Raw genomic sequence first — 19,696 nt, forward strand, 5'->3', positions numbered from 1 at the left:
GGTATGGAAAACAAGACGTAACCCAAATGTTGTTTATTTTGTCCACATACAGGAGTTTGTTTCTTACGGTTGCTGGTGATTCCTGTTACTAGTAATCAGTTAGCCATGTCGCTAGGCCCTAAGGGGTTCTGCAGTGACTCATTGCATAACTGTTGGCTTCTTTGTATTGTTTGCTGGGGAGTAGACGCCAACCTGTGTTTACTTGGAAGATTTAGTTCTTTAGTTACCTGGTTTGTTAGATTTCTATAATGCACATCACAAAATACAAAGTCCACAAATAGAAATTGTAATGAAAACCTTACACTGTAGTGGTGAAAGCGCAATTAAAAACCGCATAGAACAAATATCACAAAACTACCACAAAGTGTGAACAAATATCACGACACTGCCACAAAGTGTGAACTTATTTTTTAAGATCAATTCACCTTCCCAGAGTTCTTGGGAGGTCATAAATAAGGCCTTATTCACAAGACATTGCTTTTTTTCATGGAACTAATGTCCCTGAAAAATGTCCACGTCGGTCCATTGAATCCTGTTGTGAGGGCTTATTCACATGGTGGTTAATAACGCCCGTGCGATGGACATTTTTGCAATGGCCCTCACATGGTTTTATGTCCATCAAAATGGACAAAAATATGGCATATCAGTTTTTTTGATGGTCGGGACAAATGGTCCGTCAAATAAACAGATGTGAATAGACCCATAAACGTTCATGGTTTTAAAAACATCTAACAGCAGTTTTTTACTGATATGTGAATAGTGCCCTAGCCTCAAAATCTGGTGGTCAAAGTGAAGAAGACCTTGTACTTCTATTTATGAGTATTTGCTCCAGAACTAATGACATATCTGGTTTAATCTCCAGGTTATTTATGACCTTGGTGTGAGTTTCATCACTATCCTGATTGTCTGGGCAGCTTGCGCTGGACTTGTCTTCTTCAACTGCTTCTTCAACTGGCCCCTAGAGCCATTCCCTGGACCAGAGGACATGGACTACACGTAGGGGCATCACCATTACTACCAAATTATCGCCACCCTGATATTACTAGAGTCATACTAATGTTACGTATCACATTCACAGTGTGAAGATAAAGTTCAGCTGGTTGGGATTCGACCACAAGATCACAGGAAAGCAGTTCTACAAGCAAGTTACTACTGTGGGTCGACGACTAAGTGTAGGAGGTTCCATGAAAAATCCCAAAGAGTTGTCAGCATTACAAGAAGGGAACAAACTATGCCTGTCTACAGTAGATCTGGAAGTCAAATGCCAAACTGACAATGCAGGTATATGTCTTAGCGTAACATACCACTTCTTCACGGACCATCTAAACATCAAAATAACAGCTTTTTGAGAACAATATATTTAGTTTTTTAATTTCCCAATGCATATAAGGTGTAACATAAAACAAGTATGTAATAGGTGTTATATAAAACTTCCTACCATCTCCATTGTAACAGACAACAAGCAAAATCTGTGTAGTCTGATATTGTATTTATATTCTCTTCTATCTGTTCTCTACTTCTGTCCAACCTACCAAATGTTCAGTAAGTGGGCAAATGGAAGAATATATGAACTTGCAGTATTACAGTATACAGAATGTATCTGCTGTCTGTTACCATGGAGATATATAGTCTATTACAGCCAAACTGGAAATTGAGCATATAGAAAATATTGTATGAAAAAGCATCTGTCCAGTGCAATATATATTTTCCAAGGGAAATAACCCATCTATATTGCCGCCTGCACAGATGATGGAACCTATAAGGGCGATATTTCTTCCCCAGACATCTCTGCTGCATTTATTACCTGTGGTTAGACATTTGCTTTTCTGCTTGGAATGATCTCAGCTTCCTGTTAATTTAGATCAATAATTTCCTGTCCTGGAGTTTTATGTTTGGAGCATGAAGAATTAAATCGATTATGGCCTTCTACAAACACCGGATTCTTATCACATCAGCTTTGTCAATATGACATTTGCTTGGCGGAATATAGTTTTGTCTATTCAGAAGCTACAACCCACAATCTATTGCTGTCATATAAATGCCATCCATATCTTATTATCATAGTCTTGATTAGATTCTTCTTGTACTTGATTTAGATGCCACACAGTTGGCGTCTGAATTGTGACTCATCTTGGGTCCCCCCTTGCTCAAAACATTACAGGGTGCCTCTTGAAATCAATGATTGACAAAGTGACTTATGTATATGTTCAGTCTTTACAATTGTTTGTAATGTACAAAGCTCTGGTGACAGAACTGGCTTGTCATGAAATATCTCAGCCTTTTGGTTGTCAATCAAGCCAGAAAGGCATGTTTGTGGGCCATCCATTGTAACTCTATATGCAAGTGGCGCCACTTTTTACCTGCAATTGGTATGTGGTGCATACTGTGTTTAATCTTCCTTTTTTGTATAATGCAGCAATAAAGAGCAGGTATAGGAACATGTGTATGACGGGTTTCCTTTAAATAATACAATTGTGGCTACCTGCAGCCACCACTAGAGGGAGCTTTGGGGCTTATAGTGAATAATAAAGTAGCATGCTTCTAAGCTCCCTCTAGTGGAGGCTGCAAGCAGTCCATGTTGTGTCATTTAAAGAGCTATTATATACTGCTAGAATGCTAAGGCTGGGTTCACACAATGTCTTTTGGCACGTAATGTGGCATGTAGACGCCGCAGGAACTTTTGCGGGCCGTATACGCTCCCATTGATTTCAGTGGGAGCCAGGACCATATACGCAACGCTATTTTGCGGCCGCCGCAAAATCACGGCCGCAAAATAGCGCCGTGTATACGATCCACGCTCCCATTGAAATCAATGGGAGCGTATATGGCCCGCAAAAGCTCCCGTGGTGTCTACGTGCCACATTACGTGCCAAAAGACATCGTGTGAACCCAGCCTAACAGTGCGCTGAATTGGGCTATGCAGGGGGTTTGGAGCTCTATGTTAGAAGAACACAGCTCCAACTTCTATAACAAAGAAACTAAAACTCATATAATGCGTAACATACATACAGCCCTTCTGTGCACATGATGTGGAAACATTCAAAGAGTTTTTGTGCTTATTTTTTTCAGGAACTCCATCTTTCATGAAGAGTGTTTTCAGCCCCATATTACTGCTCAGCCTTATTACAATGTGTGTTACCCAACTACGTCTCATCTTCTACATGGGAGCCATGAACAACATCTTGGAATTTTTGGTGGATGGAAATCAAGCGACTGGTAAGTGGTTTGCTACTTCTATGTACAATGAATTTGTAGAAACATTTACAGATTGTACAGTAATACACTTTTGCTTTATGTATTGTATAAGGATATAAATACTACATACATAGAAAATGAGGCCACATTGACCATACGATAGCACCACATTTTTAGCATACAGTCCTGTGCCTGTGAATTTGCTAACATATCACATGCCTCTAAAAAAAAAGTTCAATGACAGAATGTATAACACACCCTTTGATGTCATGGTCACCTGTATTCATAAGCCTGTGGTGGTTGTTCTTGTGCTTCTCTGAATTCACATTTATACCAACATATCATTGTAAGAATATTTGTTGTCTTTTGCCTGAATCAATCCATGTAATTGTTGAACTATATATCTTAAACCTAAAAGATATCCAGCACTTTATATTTTTTCTTCCTTTATATGGTTTAGAGAATTTTAGATGATAGATATGATTCTTTGTGTAGGTCAGGGCCACACGTGGCGTAAACTCTGTGGCTTGCCCGCAGTGCTATTTTTACTGCGGTATGCTACGTGGGGCCTTAGCCTTAAACATCTTGTACTATAAAGTGGATTATGATATTGTGCATGAGCAGCTGCAACTCTGCATTGCGTCCTGTATTGTACCGCCAAACTAACATAAAGAGATATTATTTATATTCCTTTATTATGCCTAAGGCTATGGTCACAACTTGGTGCAGATTTGGTGAACTCTGGTAGAATTTTTAGTAAACTATTAAGATAAGATAATCCTTTAATAGTCCCACCATAGGGAAATTCAGTGTGTTACAGTAGCTTGGATAATACAGTAATATATTTAAAAAAAAAAAACACATACAAGCTGAGAATAGCAGATAGAAAAAGATACTAGGAGTCATAGCAACTGAGAAGGAAAGGAAAGACTCAGGATCATTTAGTTCTCTGTGCGGAGTGATCTTCGTTTAGCCTGATGTAGATTATATAGCCTGACCAAGGTTGGGAGGAAGGATCTCCGATAGCGCTCCTTCTCACACTTGGGGTGAATCAGTCGGTCACTGACAATACTACTCAGTACTATCAAGGTCCCATACATGGGGTGGGATTTATTCTCCAGCATGGAGCTCACCACGGACAGTATCCTTCTGTCACCCACCACCTGTACTGGGTCCAGGGGGCTCCCCCAGGACAGAGCTGTCCCTTCTAACCAGCCTGGCAAGTCTATTTCTGTCCCTTGCTGCTATGCTAACATTTTGACTCTAAACAATTCTCAGAAACGGCAAGCAAGCTGCTTAAGATTTCAGATTATAAAACCCCCTAGTATGCAATCTTATTAGTGCTATCTAAAATCAGCTGTGCGTCATGTGAAGATACCCTCAAGTAAAGATGTCTCTCTAAAATACATTCATGACCTTTATGGACACTATTTTGCCCATCTGTCAGTGTGTGTTCCTCGGTGAAATAAATAAGGGATGTGTCTGTGATTCTAGAGCGCCCTCTAATGTAGAAACTATTTTTAGCATGTGATGAGTTCATGTGCTGTTTACCTCCGTTACTCAGCCCAGATTGCAAAATGTTTTGTGGCACAAGTTCAATGAGGAAAAGCCAGTCTGAACCTGATCTATCAAGTACGATGAAGCCATGAGTTGAAAGTCATGTTAGGAGACAGGCATGCAGAAATACATACATAGATTAGACCGGGGCACGTGAGGAGAGAACAGGAAGCCGTGCATACATAAAGGTTTATAGCATTGTAACTAGGATGCTGCGAGTTCACCTACTTGGATGTTAGCTAGAAATACATAGCAAATAGAAGGAGATGAAAGTATTCGTAAAATCCAACGTCAAAATACATACAAATAACATACGAGCAAGTTATGCCAGCACATTGCAAAAGTTGGATACTATTTGGGTTCATCCAGGTTTCCATATATTGCATTACACCTGTGTTAGCTGGTATTTGTCCAGTTGTTGTGATGCTACTGCTCATAGCACACTGTGTCTTTTAGATTCACAACAGATCAGGTTTCCTCATATTGCCCTGGAGTGTTGATACAAGACACAGACGTAATATGTAAGGTCATATGAGGAGAATGAATCCCACGGGATTCTGTCCAGGGAAATGACTTCACAGAACAAGGGCATGTAATGAGTGGAGGGATAAAAACAACAGTGCATATAAAGAGCGTAACTATGGCTGAATGCTGGCGATCATAAGAGTCTATCTATTCCCAGCACTGGTAACTCTCAGCTTATGAGAAGAAAATGTGACTCCCTTATTATGCCTAATAACCTGCCATTAACTAGTAATATAATGTGCAATGTGCCAAACATGTATCTGACTGGTGAATGTAATCTACTGATCCACCAGGCAGTGTAAATAACAAACTTGTCTATCTATATTAGAAGTGATATAGAGAGAGGATTTTACGATAGTGACAGTGCCTAAATTCTGACCTAAAATTGGCATTCCATGGTCATTTCCATCGTCATCTTCACAAGAGGAGAGCAGTTACCTCCTGGTCCTATAGTAGGGGAATCTTTACTGCCAGAGCTTAGGTATGACAGTACAAGCTGACGTTTTTTAGTCATAGTTCACACCTTGTTGGATTTCACATGTGTTTACAAGAGGATCCATGGTTAATCCAAGGCTGATTTCAGTGCATATGCAGTGGCTGTACCAGCAGATCCGCACCAGGATTAGCCTAATTGAACATGGCTAATCCACAGCTTTACTTCACAGGATCCACGTGGGGAATGAAGAACATACCCTTCTATTCACAGTATTGTTTTTAAGTCCATATGGATTTTATCCACTGCATGGGAGTGGGTATAAAATACCCCATTCCCTGCATTGTATGTAGAATTTTAGCAGAATCCACTCTCAGATTCAGAGCGTGTTTACCGTCCCTAACAATGGCAAGAACAAGATTGACAATAAAAGTTATATGGTTAATTGTTCTTGTCTTCCGGAATTCACACTAGCCACTGCAAAATTAGCAAATTGTGGCAATAATCGGCGAACATGACTGCAACTATTTGTGTGGATTTGCTTTTGTTTCTCTAGTTTCTTCCTACACTCCATGCCAAAAAGATTCTGTTAGGTAAGGCTTAGTTCACATCTGCACTGGAGTCTCTGCTGCACGGAGGACCTTTCTCTTCACCACTCTCAGGGCTCGTGCACACAGAGTTAATGTGAGCGTTTTTTAGCATAATACACGTGTATAGAATACACGTGTAAAAATAACACTCCGATTGAATTCAATGAAATCTTTTACACGTGTAAAAAACGCGTCAAAAAAAGCGCCGCGTTTTGTGACGCGTTTCTTGACACGTTTTTTTTTTACATGAGTAAAAGATTTCATTGAAGTCAATGGGAGTGTTATTTTTACACGTGTATTCTATACACGTGTATTATGCTAAAAAACGCTCACATTAACTCTGTGTGCAGGGGCCCTCAGTATGAAAACGGCGAACCCTGTTATAGTCAGTGGGGTCTGCCGGTGTCCAAATGTAACCGCTCTTTTAGTGGTTTGGCTGTCTGTCATTCTGGTTCCCCCGGCAGACCCCAACAATATGGAGTCTGGCGCAGATGTGAACCTAGCCTTAGCTGGCTCTCTATGAAACTAGCGTAAGATAAAATAATTACAGATTGTGAGCATCATTGAGGACAGGGACTGATGTGACAATCTTTGTACAATGCCTTGGAATATGCTGCCGCCATGTAAACAACATTTAATAAAAGATTTTACTTACACCACAAGTACACTTACTGAGGGACACATGAGGTCATAGATACAAGTACATTTTTTTTAACAAGTAGAATAGCATACATCAGGTCTTCTCAATTTTTATTTTTGCAGTAACACTAATTCCATATTTTACATTTTTCACTTCCCCTTCTGTGGACCAGTTGCTGATTCAGCTTAGGCACACTCATCCAGCATCAGACATGTGGTGACTTCCATTTGCTCTGGGAGGCTGAATCCAGTTTGATGTCAGGATATTACTCATCTTTTGTACCACTGCTTTGTGTTTTCCTATCTGTCTGTGTTGCTGATACCACTTACTGGCGTCTGTGCTAACTCATGTCTTCTTGTATTGCTTCCTTTACTGTCACATGCTGCCTTGCTTTCCTAATACAGTGATGCACACGGGTAAGCTGTGAGAAGTATAACTATGAAAACCAAAAAGAATGTGCTTAATGATATTACTCCATGCACATAAAGCACTGCTTGTTCTTGTTCTCTGCAACTATTGTATGACGTGAAACTGTAAATTCCTGTTTATTCATCTTTTAGCACCATGATATGTACTGTATGTAGTTACCAACACAAAAGTTTATAAAGTGATGAATAAGTTGTGTGACACTGGCTAGATTGACTCTGGCACCATTTTATAATAATGTGATGTAGCAGGTAAAATTATAGTACAACCAAAATATAGGAATGTCTATGATATTCTAAGACAATGGTCACACCTGTGCTTGGATATTCCGTTCAGGGCTCCTGTATCACAATCCGCTTAAAAAATACGGAGAGAAAAGTTTTTTCTCTCTGCATTTTTCAGGCAGAAACCTGGGGGACCCCAGTATAGTCTATGAGGTCCGTGGGTTTCCACGGGTAACCACTTTTTAAGCAGATTAAGTTACCATTCTTCGGGACCCCAAGTGGACCCGAAGAGCAAAAATGCAGGCATGAGTGTAAACCTAGTGTTAGGCCTGGTTCACATCTGCATTCGGGTTTCCATTCAGGGAGTCCACTTAGGAACCCCCAAACAGAAACCTATCTGCATAAAAAGCAGTTGTCTAAGGAAATCCACTGACCCCATATACTATACTATACTATACTGGGGTCCCCCAGATTTCTGCTTGAAAAATTGCTTGCAGGACTTTTCTCTCTTCATATTTCATGCAGATAATGGAACGGAATGGCCCGAACACAGATGTGAACCGGGCCTAAGACAGACTTCCTATATAAGGGAAATTACAATGTTGCAATTACAAACACAATCAATGTAGAACACACATCAACACAACACATATATACAATAATCCCCCCTCCAATTATATAACACTCTGTCACACAGTTACAATTAAGCAAAAACAAATCTACCAGATCTAATATACAAAAATATATCATTGGAACAAGTCAGACCAGTAAGGCTCTGTGCACACTACATTCAAGCCTTTCCCCAGAGGTATATATAGAGTACATTTTCCAACATAGACATCCAACTTCAGTTTTTATGCATGCCTCTTTATATGATTATAGCGGGATATAACACTCACTGTTTTTGTTTGTGGTTCACAACTGTGTTTGGATTCACGTTTGTGGGGGTCTGCTTGGGGACCCCACTTAAAAAAAAAACAGACTATAATGGGGTCTGCCGGCCCGAAAAATGCAGAGAGAAAAGTCCTGCTTGCTTTACGTTTCTTTTTTGTCACATTAAAATAATCCTTACATGAGTTCTTGCATTGGAATAGTAAATAACAGCAACGTCTTGTGCTTTTCAGTGAGCCTGTATACATCCATCTTTGGTGTGTTACAACTGTTGTGCCTGATGACCGCCCCTGTGATTGGCTACATTATGGACTGGAGGCTGAAGGATTGTGATGATGGCAATGATGATGGCGACGATAAAGATGCTGCTCAGTACGTAGACTCTAGATTTTATTATATATTCTTATGTCTAGAATAGTCTAATGTTATAAGATGAATGTAACGTAATGAGGGTAATATATTGACAACCTTAGGTTGATTCTAGGCTTCAATGCAGTCACATTTTAGTGTCTAGATTACAGCCGCCCGCAATATGCGGACCTTCTGAGGTTCACAGAGCCACATGGGGTGACTTATCAAGTTGAGATGCCCTTAATTTATTATGGGACGCATGCTTCGTAATGAATTAGGCACAGCTATTGCCCTTCATGAACCAGAAACTCAAATAGATGCCAGTTGGGAGTTGACATAGACTTGAGCTGTAAATTATACCAGTTTCTGGCGTAAATTATAATAAATCTGCCGATCTGCAGAAGGCCACACCCCACCCACGCTCCAGCATGCCCAAAGTTTTCATAATCTTGGCATTTTAAGACAACTGAAAGTCCAAAAGTCAAAATTTTATGCACAACGTTTGCCATGCTTCAATGACATTTTAATGCCGATTTCTGCTGTAAAAAGAATGATAAATTCCACCTCCCATGGTAGTCAACATTTGGTTCAGTATTCTGAAAGTGGTTTTAGACACTTTACTGTACTTCATACCCACATTATAATATAACATTTAGTTAATTTTGTCAATTTCTTTATTTCTGCAGAGATGCAAAGAAAAAGAAAAAACCAGATCGGCAGATACAGAAGATCACAAATGCCACAAGGGCCTTTGCTTTTACCAACTTTTTATTAGTGGGATTTGGAATCACATGTCTCATCCCTAACCTGCCATTACAGGTACGTTAGATCACACAGCCCCTCCGGAGTTTCCATCGTATAGTTCATGCCGTTGTTCCACCTGCTCTTTTCTAATAAATGAGTATTGTTTTATGTTCCACTCGTCACAATAGAGCTTTGTAATGACATCTGTATTATGCTTTCTTCCACAGATTCTGTCTTTTATTTTGCACACAATAGTGAGAGGATTCATCCATTCTGCCGTGGGTGGACTCTATGCTGCTGTGTAAGTACCTGTAATACACTGTGGTATGTTTTTTGGTTGATGCCAGGTTCATACTAGCGTTCAGGTTTCCATCCTTCATAGACATCAGAGAGAAAAGTCCTCCTTGCAGGACCCTTCTTTCCACCAATTTTAAATGGAATGTGGGACGTCATTTCGTACAGAGACTCAAACGCTAGTGTGAACCTAGTGTTACTTGCACTTTACTAATACGGTTGTCGTGGAATCAACAGCTATTATCTATTCTTAGCATAGTGACAAATGTCTGATCATTGGAGATCCAGCTCCACCATTCACACAGACGATTACAGCAGAGATGGAACGCACATGGTTAGCTCTGTCATTCCCAGGATCACATGCTGCTTTATTCAAATAGGGGGCAATGGACTCCCAATTATTTGTGATCAGTGGGGGTTTCAGTGGCGAGACCCCAAGTGATCAGGCTCTTGTCACCAAATATGTGGATAGATGATGCCTTTATAGATTTATAGATTTACTCATTGAGGATTATACAATAAATAATTATTACATTGGTCATAGGGATTTCAGCTCTTGCCATACATGTACAAAACAATGATTTGACACAAAAGATTTGTTTTCCGTTTCAATAATCCTAAAAACACTTTCCTTAATATTGTTGTGACCAGAAACAACATCTAAATTACATTTAACCTATCATTACAAAAGAGAATATTCACTTTACAAAGGCAACATGGCTGGAAATGATAAGACAAGGCCACACATGTTGTTGTAAGCCGTTTCATCAGTAGTACACCAAGATGGCATCTTAACATGACATCATCGTATTGCTTCTTATCAACCAGTGATATCACCAAGAACTTCTATACCTGACTTGATTCTATAGTCAGAGAACACGTGCTCTGTTTATGCTAATGTGAATTAAACTCTATAACATTTAATTGTATATATTTTAGAATATTTATGTTGATTTTCTACAGATATCCTTCAACACATTTTGGCAGTTTGACAGGACTTCAGTCTCTTGTTAGTGCTCTTTTTGCACTGCTTCAGCAGCCTCTCTTCTTGGCTATGATGGGACCCTTGAACGGGGATCCACTCTGGGTAAGGATTTGTTTAATGTCTATGACTATAAAACTACAGCAGAACAGTGGTAGAATACAGTGGCATATAGTCAGATGTTGTTTTTGTCATCTGGCACGCAGAAAAAAAGATGTGGATTCCACGGCACAAGACTCCCTGCCCACTAGGCCCATTCACTTGTGCCTAATCCGGAGCAGAATGCCGCAGGAGGCATTTTTTGTAGGCGGATTCTGAGGCGGCTTCTGCGTCAAAATCCGGGCCAAAAAATTCTGTATGAACTCAGTATAAAGCTTCAGTTAGCTGTAACATTCGTTCAGCCATTAGCTACTCCTCACGGCCTCTAATAGACATATACACTGGCTTTGTCCCAGCAGTTCATGTGTATTGAATTGGAAAGGTGGAGTAAGTCAATGCTAGACGACTTCGATAGTGATTTATCTCCAGTGAGAACTAAAGGATCGGGCATGTTGAGATCCAACAACGCAATCATGATAAATTTGTTTATTGGGTGATAGTCCGGAGATCCCTATACAAAGAAATTATTGGGTTTGGCTACTATTAATCTAATGTATTGGCCAGCTTAAATGATCATGTAAGTCATGTGTCTTTGTTACCTCTCTAACTGATTTTGCTTGAATGATAGGTCAATGTTGGACTGCTGGCCATAAGCATGTTTGGCTTCTGCCTCCCACTCTACCTCATCTTCTTCAAGCGCAGCCTGGAACGCCAGAGGAAACAGAAGATTGAAGACTCTAAACTGTATCTGAAAATAAATGGCACTCCTGATCATGAAGCCTTTGTCTAAATGATGCCAGGTAGTTGCCAGGCCTGTATCCTCCAAATGTTCCTTTCCACACACTCTCTGGAAAGGCATCACTCCAGCATAACAAGTCACCATCTTAGGACATATTTTAAATTCCAGCCTCCCGCCTGTGAACCAACCTTCTTTTCCGAACAGGAGGCTGAATCTCTCTGTCATAGAAACCCAATGATTCCTACTACACAAGAAAATCCAAAGTTCATCCTGTACTATGGGGAATAAGGCAAACCCGGGTTAATAGAAGTGATTCTTCTTCCTTTAAGTAAGGGATGCCTACTTCTGCAGTAACTTTGGGTGACATGAGATGCACTGGACTAACTTGCCATAAGGCTGGAGATTATTCCCTGTCGTCTGGATTTCTTCTTCTGGGTGCTCAGCAGAGTGGTAGCAGGATTTATCATTCTACACACGATTACTTCTATGATGATCCAGTTAGCATGATATCTGGCTCTGATGATGCCTGTTGTGCAAATGGCAATACCAGATAAACTGCATCCCTGGGGCATTCCTGAATGGGTATTGTAGAATCCACACAGCAGGAAACACAACAGAGAATTCCCACACCATGGAAGTGTTTGTCAGTATCCTGCAGCATGATGCCTGCGGTTTATGGTGCATCATAATGGAGAGTATGCGCCTGTTCATTGAACTTTCTTTCTCTCTGCACTAATGGAACTTGCTGCTTTCCATATATAGTTATAGTAGACAAAGGCAGGCATATCACTTTAAAAGGGATAATGTATCCATCCTCTATGTCAAAATAGGTGATGAGAATAAACTCTGTTGTGATGCATATATAATTGTTGTGCCATAATATCCGAAAACCTGGCCAATACCCACAAGCCAGGAAAGGGGCCCCCTATTGGTTGTTGCACCCCTTCTTCTATGACGCCCAGCCGACTAGTCATGAAGCCGGGTTGCAGCATCCAGGGGAGTCTCTGATTTCTAGTCTGTGTTCTAAGCAATATCTATGTCTGTTTCACCTTTTTTTTTAATTACTAATATGACTATGATGTTTTATGTTCCTTGCATGATATAGTTAAGTATTTTTATATTTGGACATAGAATTGTTTGTGTGAATTGCTTTCTGATGAATGGAGCTGGAGAAACTCCTTGTCACAAACCTTTATCTCCAAAACATTTTGACAACCAAATCCACTGAGCGTGGTGAAGCAGAAAGCCAATGTCTATCTTCCCTATGTTGATTTTTCTTCTTATAATCACTCCGGCTGATATAATTGAGGCGTGCTACATTTTTCTTTCTATTTTTTATTTTATTTGCTGTTATTGCATTATTCCTTGATCTCGTTGCAAATTTCTGTATGTCTTTTTGTTCTCTATACTTTCCATTGTGTGATATTTTTTTCTTATTTCTTATATTTTGGGGGACATTTATGAGAATTGCTATACAAAGTGCAGCCAAATACATACTTTTATTTTGTGACAAATTCTCTCATCATCTGCTATACTGATACTCAGATGCCGGGTGTACAATTTCATAGGTGTCCTCCATTGTATTTGAGGATTAACCGTTACCTCACTCCAGTGCACCCCTCTGTGAGTCTTTAGTGTAACTCTCCCATCATCCCAATGAACCGGTTGTTGTGCAGAACAGGGTGTATGAGACATTACTACTACTATCAGGTCTACCAATGACTTGTTGCACACAAAGTATATTGATTATGTTAGTATTTCCTTTTTTCAATATGTTCATGTTTTCTTCAAGACAAAGAAGAACCATTCAGCATTAATACACATCCATAGCCACTGTTTTGTAATGGAGGATAGCTGAAAAGTCCCCAGAGGCTTTTCCATTACTGATCATGTTCAAAGCATTCGACAATGATTAGGTAAAGATGAAAATGCAATGAAAAAATAATTTCTTTAGAACCGATATATTGGCACTCCAGATTCTAATGAGTAGACCAGGTAAAAATATTAGGGCGCACCTGTCACCCCCATATTATTGGGTCTCATCTAAGATGACAAAAGCTGCTCCCTGATGCCACCTATCAGTTTATGAACTCCTGGATGAGAGCTAATTTGGATTCCCTTTTTTACCAGGGAGTACTCCCTGACCCCTAAGACTCCCTATGTCAACTTTGGGTTCTCCTCAAGGTGAAACAGTTATTCCCGTTCCGACACCTTACAGATCATCATTACTGAGGCAGGAGCTATTGTCTCTGCTGGATCTGTATACTGAATACTAGTAATATGTCAGACTCCTCTATTAGTCAGTAACAGGTGCGTTTTAGTGTCTTCTCCTGCTCCTTTGTTCTAGCAGTGTCAGAAAGTATCAAGAGAACGATTGTGTTAAACTTGATGAGTGGTACCACAGGGAAGCACCAGTATTTTTCCAGAACTGCAAGCAGAGTGGTTATGTGACAACATGGGGGACATAGAGCACAAAAGCAATATACCATTTCCCCCCTATGTCTAGTACTGAGCTGGCCTTCAGGAGAAGACACCTTGATATTCCATCTCTATTTGGAAGCAGTAAGGCCGGCAATGTGCAACCTTGAGCAAATCACTGTATCTCTCAGTGCCTCAGGTGCAAAAAGATTGTAAGCTCTCATGAGTGGGTATTTATTGTGCCTGTACATTCTACATACAGTGCTTGTTGTTACTATAAAAAAAATCTAAAAAAATAAACCCTTTTTTATAATCAATCACTTCTCAAGCTTCTTCCTTCTTTACATATACTATACATATATACAACATGTACCATGTGAAACGAGGGGCATGTGATGAACTGTACAGGATAGTTACATAGGTGCCAATGGGGGATTTTATCAAAACTTTTACACCAGAAAATGGGGTGAGGCTTAGCAGGAGGGGGCAAATTGTTATGTTATGCCAAAAACTGATGCACATTTGAGTTTCGGGCACATAAAGGGCAGAAGATGTAATTTATTTAAGACAGTCTACCACCTTCCCCAAACATATTTCACCTCTACCACCACCTTACAGAGTATGTAGTACAATGATATGTTACATATGGTTCTTATGTATGTCACTTTTCTAGATTTGGAGAAAAAACACTTGTAAGTGATACGCTAATGATGTAGTTGGTGCACTTACCTTCAAGTAGTTGGACGGGCCTTCAGCTCCTGAACCATGGGTCTTACTGCTTAAGTAGGATGGGTGACATCATAGCAATGAGAGGATCAACTCCCACTGCACAGGTTTGCTAGAGCAGTGCACCAGGGAGCTGGAGGCCTGCACACAGTGCACAGCTTACTGCAGCCTATTGAACAGCTCTCTCTTTGAACAAGGGTACCTCTCCCTGTTTATTGTATGGATGTAGAGGGTGGTAGAGGTCCTGTATTCTGCCTACCTGGATAAACTGCAGTCAGTGTTCTATGCTCTGCGCCAGTTGTGCAAGGGGTCCCCCCACCCCTTACTCAATTGGCGCAGAGCAGATTCAGACAGACTCACAGGTAAATCCTCTGGTTTGTCCCTGAGCCATGGTGGCACAGTATCCCCCTCGATAGAGGGCCACCATGGCTCAGGGACAAACCAGGGGATTTACCTGTGTCTGTCTGAACCTGCCTGTTAGTCTATCATATTCCAGTTTATATCACTTTTTTACTATGCTTCAGTGTCCAAATACAGGTGATCAATTTGTCTGCTTGGGAACTCAAATCTATGTGTGTAAGGGTGTGGCCACAAGGGGGATTCAATGCGGCCACTACAGTTTTTAAATTAATTGGCCCGATAATTTTATCAGAAAACTGATGGTTCACCTGCAAACTATGCGGCCAGTTGTAACAAACACACAGGTTTGTATTTTCTTTGTCAGTACAGTCAATTCTCAACCAAATTTGCAAAATATGTGATACATTTTTTACTCCAAAAATGGTTAAATTAATTCCAGATTTCATCTCAAATGCAGCAACGTGCACTATTTTGTCCAGTAAAAATGCCAGGCTTCATAAGAGAAACACAACAGTCTCTATAATGATGCAGAATACCATAAATAACCAATGTAGAACACAAGGGAACAGCAGTCACACATTGGTTTTCTAAAAAATCAATGCCTACTAGGGGCGCAACTTGAGGGGGTGCAGTCGCACTGGGGCCCAGGAGCCTTAGGGGGCCCATAAGCACTGGCATCAGTAATGAGATTGCAGTTTCCATCTGGCCCCTAAGCCAAGGAGACCCACAGATTACCCTAACCACACTAAAGTGGATTAAACTCCTAAGTACCCATCTCCATCACTACCAAGAATTCACTGTAGGGATGAGGTAGGGGGCCCCGGACAAAAGACTGCGCTGGGGCCCACAAGACTTTAGTTACGCCACTGATACCTACCTTCACACACTTGTGCGCCAGCTCATAAAATGTAGTAACTGTCATATGTATAGTAACTGTGCTCTTTGCTGAGAAATATCATTTGGCAAAATGAAGAGTTTCTTTTGGAATCCTCCACCATATGTTCCTAGAAGATCATTATAAATGAATCTGACATTGTTCCCGCAGTCTAGAGATAAAACTGACTATGGGACCAAATAAGCAGAGACTAACAGACATTTCCTAGCATAGACCCTTCTGTTGTCTTGGTGTTGGGATCTTCCATATGGCATTGATTTGCCTGTACTCGGGTGATCACATGCTCACAAGCCGCCAGCAGCTTAGCCCATAATTCTTATTATTTTGTAAAACAAACATCATTCACTTACAAGAGGTCCCATTGTTTCTGCTGAGACGATAAACTAAGAATCACTTTACTGCTTCATACAAAATCATAATCTTATTTTAGGAAGGATTTCAATGTCATTTTTTTCCAGATTTATATAGTCAATCTTGACAAAAATTGGACACAAAACGCGCTATTATACATTTCAGTACAATAAGTAATTGAGAGCCATTATCTTAAGGCTGGGACCTCACGTAGTGTAAGCACCATCCCATCTACACATTGCAGAAAAATATCATCGGTGGGAATGTGATTCCAAAAACCGTTGCATTTTTTAAGATTGCAGCATAATCATACCTACGGAAACAATGGCGTCTTCCATATAGGTATAATCAAATCAGAAAGTCTGCAGAGGAAATCTCTGTGGACTTTCTGTGAAAAGCGGTACTGCGACACGTTTCTGCCACATTTTTTCCTTTTTGGCTGCGGCCTGGTACATGGGGGCTTAGACTAAAGGAGTTTTGAGAATTACAAAAAAAACATGATGAGGTTTATTTTTTTTCTTTTTAAATAAACAACACCAAGTGTGCCAAAGCTATTTCTGGTATTGTAGCTCAGTTCCATACAATTGAATGAAGAAAACCAGACCTATAACATGGACAATATGATAGAAATCCCTTATTTAAGTCCTATGCAATGTCTTCAAATTATGCTTTAAAGGGGTTGTCCCATCACAAGGATCCTATCTATACTGCTTGTTAATGTAGATTTAAGACTTTTCCTAAATACACTGCTTCAGCAAAACTGCTTTGTTTGTCCACTATCTTAATTTATTCACTTCATTGTTGACACTGCGTTTCTATGGCCCTTGGGATTATCTGCTCAAATGTCAATGTGACCAAATGTGATGTAGCTTCCTGCTCTCAGGGGGGAGGGAGGAGGGGCTAAGTGTACGGGAGCGAGCCTGTGTCTGCAGCTGTTCCTGTGTCTGTGTCCTGTGACCTAGCTTCCTGCTCTCAGATAAAGGAGGGGGGAAATGAGTGCTGCTTTCTTATATAAAACAGGCTAAATTCTAGTGGGCTAAAGGACCTGGACTCTATATAGAACAAGCTAAATCCAAGTGTTATAGGACCTTTGATGACATCACAGGCCCTTCAGTCGTCCCATAGGATCACGCTATGTGGTGGGCGGAGCTACACATAAATTTGGGGGCGGAGCTAAACTGAGGTAGTCAGACAGTATGGCTTTGCATATGAAACCCCACCCACCAATTGACGTAAAAAACCAGGAAGAAAGAAGTCTTTGCAGCAGCGAAGACTGGTGAGTAAGGGACATGGGAATACCCCTTTAAGGCTAAGGCCCATGTAGTAATCGCAGCTAAAAACTCATAAGAAAAAAGCTCAGTGAAAATGCTTTTTTTCCACAGTAGTTTTTGCTCGCTATTCTGCAACTGGGATAAACATCCTGCATTTCTCAAAACAGCTTTTTTGGGTTCCAATGTGTGGATGAGATTAACCAGAATCTCAACGACTTTGCTGATACCATAAAATGCAGCCTTTTTTCCACTCTTTTTCCACAATGCTGGCCCTTAGCCATAGGTAGATTACAGGAGAAATTTAACATTACATACTAATAATTCAAATGGTTCATAGACGAGGCCCTAAAAGGCCCCTCTGCCACATATGAATACACCAGTAATATAAATAAAACATGGTGGACGGGAGTCCTTAAGCAGATTTTGCACTGGGGGCTGCTAGTTACAACTCTGCCTGACTCCACCGTAAGCATGTATGCTTGAATAGGCAGTACGTATATTTTTATTGGTGTGCAGAGGGGGTGTAAATGGCTGCCACATACAAGTATTTGTCATGCAGAAATACAACAGCATGCCTTCTCCAATATTCATGAGAACTCTTAAAATTAGGATTGGCAATCATTGTGTAAAGGAGCAGCGTACACTTGGTAGAAGCTGGGTTGGGCATTAGAATGTTGTTCCCTTTATTTGCATTAGATCCCTCACACAGCTGATCAGCAGGGGTACAATAATTTGAGCCCCCACCATTCTGCATCTAAAGACAAGACTTCAGTATAGTGAGCTATACCAATTTGGAATTGTCAATCATTGTGTAAAGGAGCAGTGTATACTCCGTAGAGGCTGCATTGGGTATTAGAGCATTGTTCACTTTATTTGCATGAGAGCCCTCACACAGCTGATCAGCAGGGGTGCTATGATTTTGACCCCCACCACTGATCTGCATCTAAGGACAGGACCTCAGTGTAGTGATCCTAGAAAACTCCTCTAACAGAAGGTTGACTTCTGGTAGTCAGGGGAGTGTGCTGTAAAGGTCTCATCACAACTCACGGATGGTGGACCCTGCCAGCTGTCAAGACAACAGAGCAAGTAAAAGTAAAACAAAAAATGTGATTTAGTAAAAATCAACTAAACTATTCACATTATCCAGAATATCACACTTACTGAGGCTTTTCAGAGGTGTGAACCCCCAAAATGGTCACTGAGGTCATAATACATGGAAAAATTATATGGTTTCCTACTTGATGTGAAATTCACAAATAAAGGGCCATTCACATGATGTTTTTAGCATCCATTTAGTGGATCTCTTTAAAGAATCCAAAACCAAATGGAAACAGATGAAAACAAATCTGGCTAAATGGATGCTAAATACATGATGGAAATGAGTCTTAGCCATTAAAGGGGTATTCCCACGCCGCATACTCACCAGTCTTCACTGCTGTAAAATCTTCTTTCTTCCTGGTTTCTTGCATCATTTGGTGGGCGGGGTTTCACATGCAACCTGCCATTTAGCTCCACCCAAATTAGCATGTAGCTCTGCCCACCCATATTGGACTATGAAGTACAGGCAGCAGCAACTCCATTCTGTGTTACATACAGAGACTACCTGTCTCTGCCATAATGAACACAAATGAGTTAGCTAGCCTGATAACTGGGAGAACAGAAGAAATGAAAGCAGCTCCTCTCCTCTATCTGATAGCAGGACCTAGGTCACGTGGTGTAGACACAGGAATAGCTAGAAACACAGGCTGGCTCCCCTGCACTTAGCCCCTCCTCCCTCCCCCTGAGAGTAGCAGATACATCACTTGACTTTTGAGCAGATAAGTCAAGGGCTGTGTCAACAATGAATTGAATAAAGTAAGATAGTGGACAAATAAAGCAGTTTTGCTGAAGCAATGTATTTAGAAAAGTCTTACATCCACATTAACAAGCAGTATAGATAGGATCCTTGTGATGGGACAACCCCTTTAAGAAGAATAAAGTCACAA

General features: G+C 40.5%; 1 protein-coding gene across 1 annotated transcript in view; it reads left to right on the top strand.

The window, feature by feature from the left end:
• Window positions 1-14,425, top strand: part of SLC43A2 (solute carrier family 43 member 2) — a 48,586-nt gene extending 34,161 nt beyond the window's left edge. The window contains exons 7-14 of the mRNA XM_075263935.1: window positions 863-996; window positions 1,079-1,281; window positions 3,070-3,216; window positions 8,715-8,853; window positions 9,519-9,651; window positions 9,804-9,877; window positions 10,834-10,957; window positions 11,580-14,425. Of these exons, the coding sequence (XP_075120036.1) occupies window positions 863-996; window positions 1,079-1,281; window positions 3,070-3,216; window positions 8,715-8,853; window positions 9,519-9,651; window positions 9,804-9,877; window positions 10,834-10,957; window positions 11,580-11,741 (1,116 nt within the window). The 3' untranslated portion in view covers window positions 11,742-14,425. The remainder of the gene's footprint in view (window positions 1-862; window positions 997-1,078; window positions 1,282-3,069; window positions 3,217-8,714; window positions 8,854-9,518; window positions 9,652-9,803; window positions 9,878-10,833; window positions 10,958-11,579) is intronic.
• Window positions 14,426-19,696: the final 5,271 nt, after the last annotated feature.

This window comes from Leptodactylus fuscus, chromosome 2, assembly GCF_031893055.1.
Source record: "Leptodactylus fuscus isolate aLepFus1 chromosome 2, aLepFus1.hap2, whole genome shotgun sequence".
Classification (NCBI taxonomy): domain Eukaryota; kingdom Metazoa; phylum Chordata; class Amphibia; order Anura; family Leptodactylidae; genus Leptodactylus; species Leptodactylus fuscus.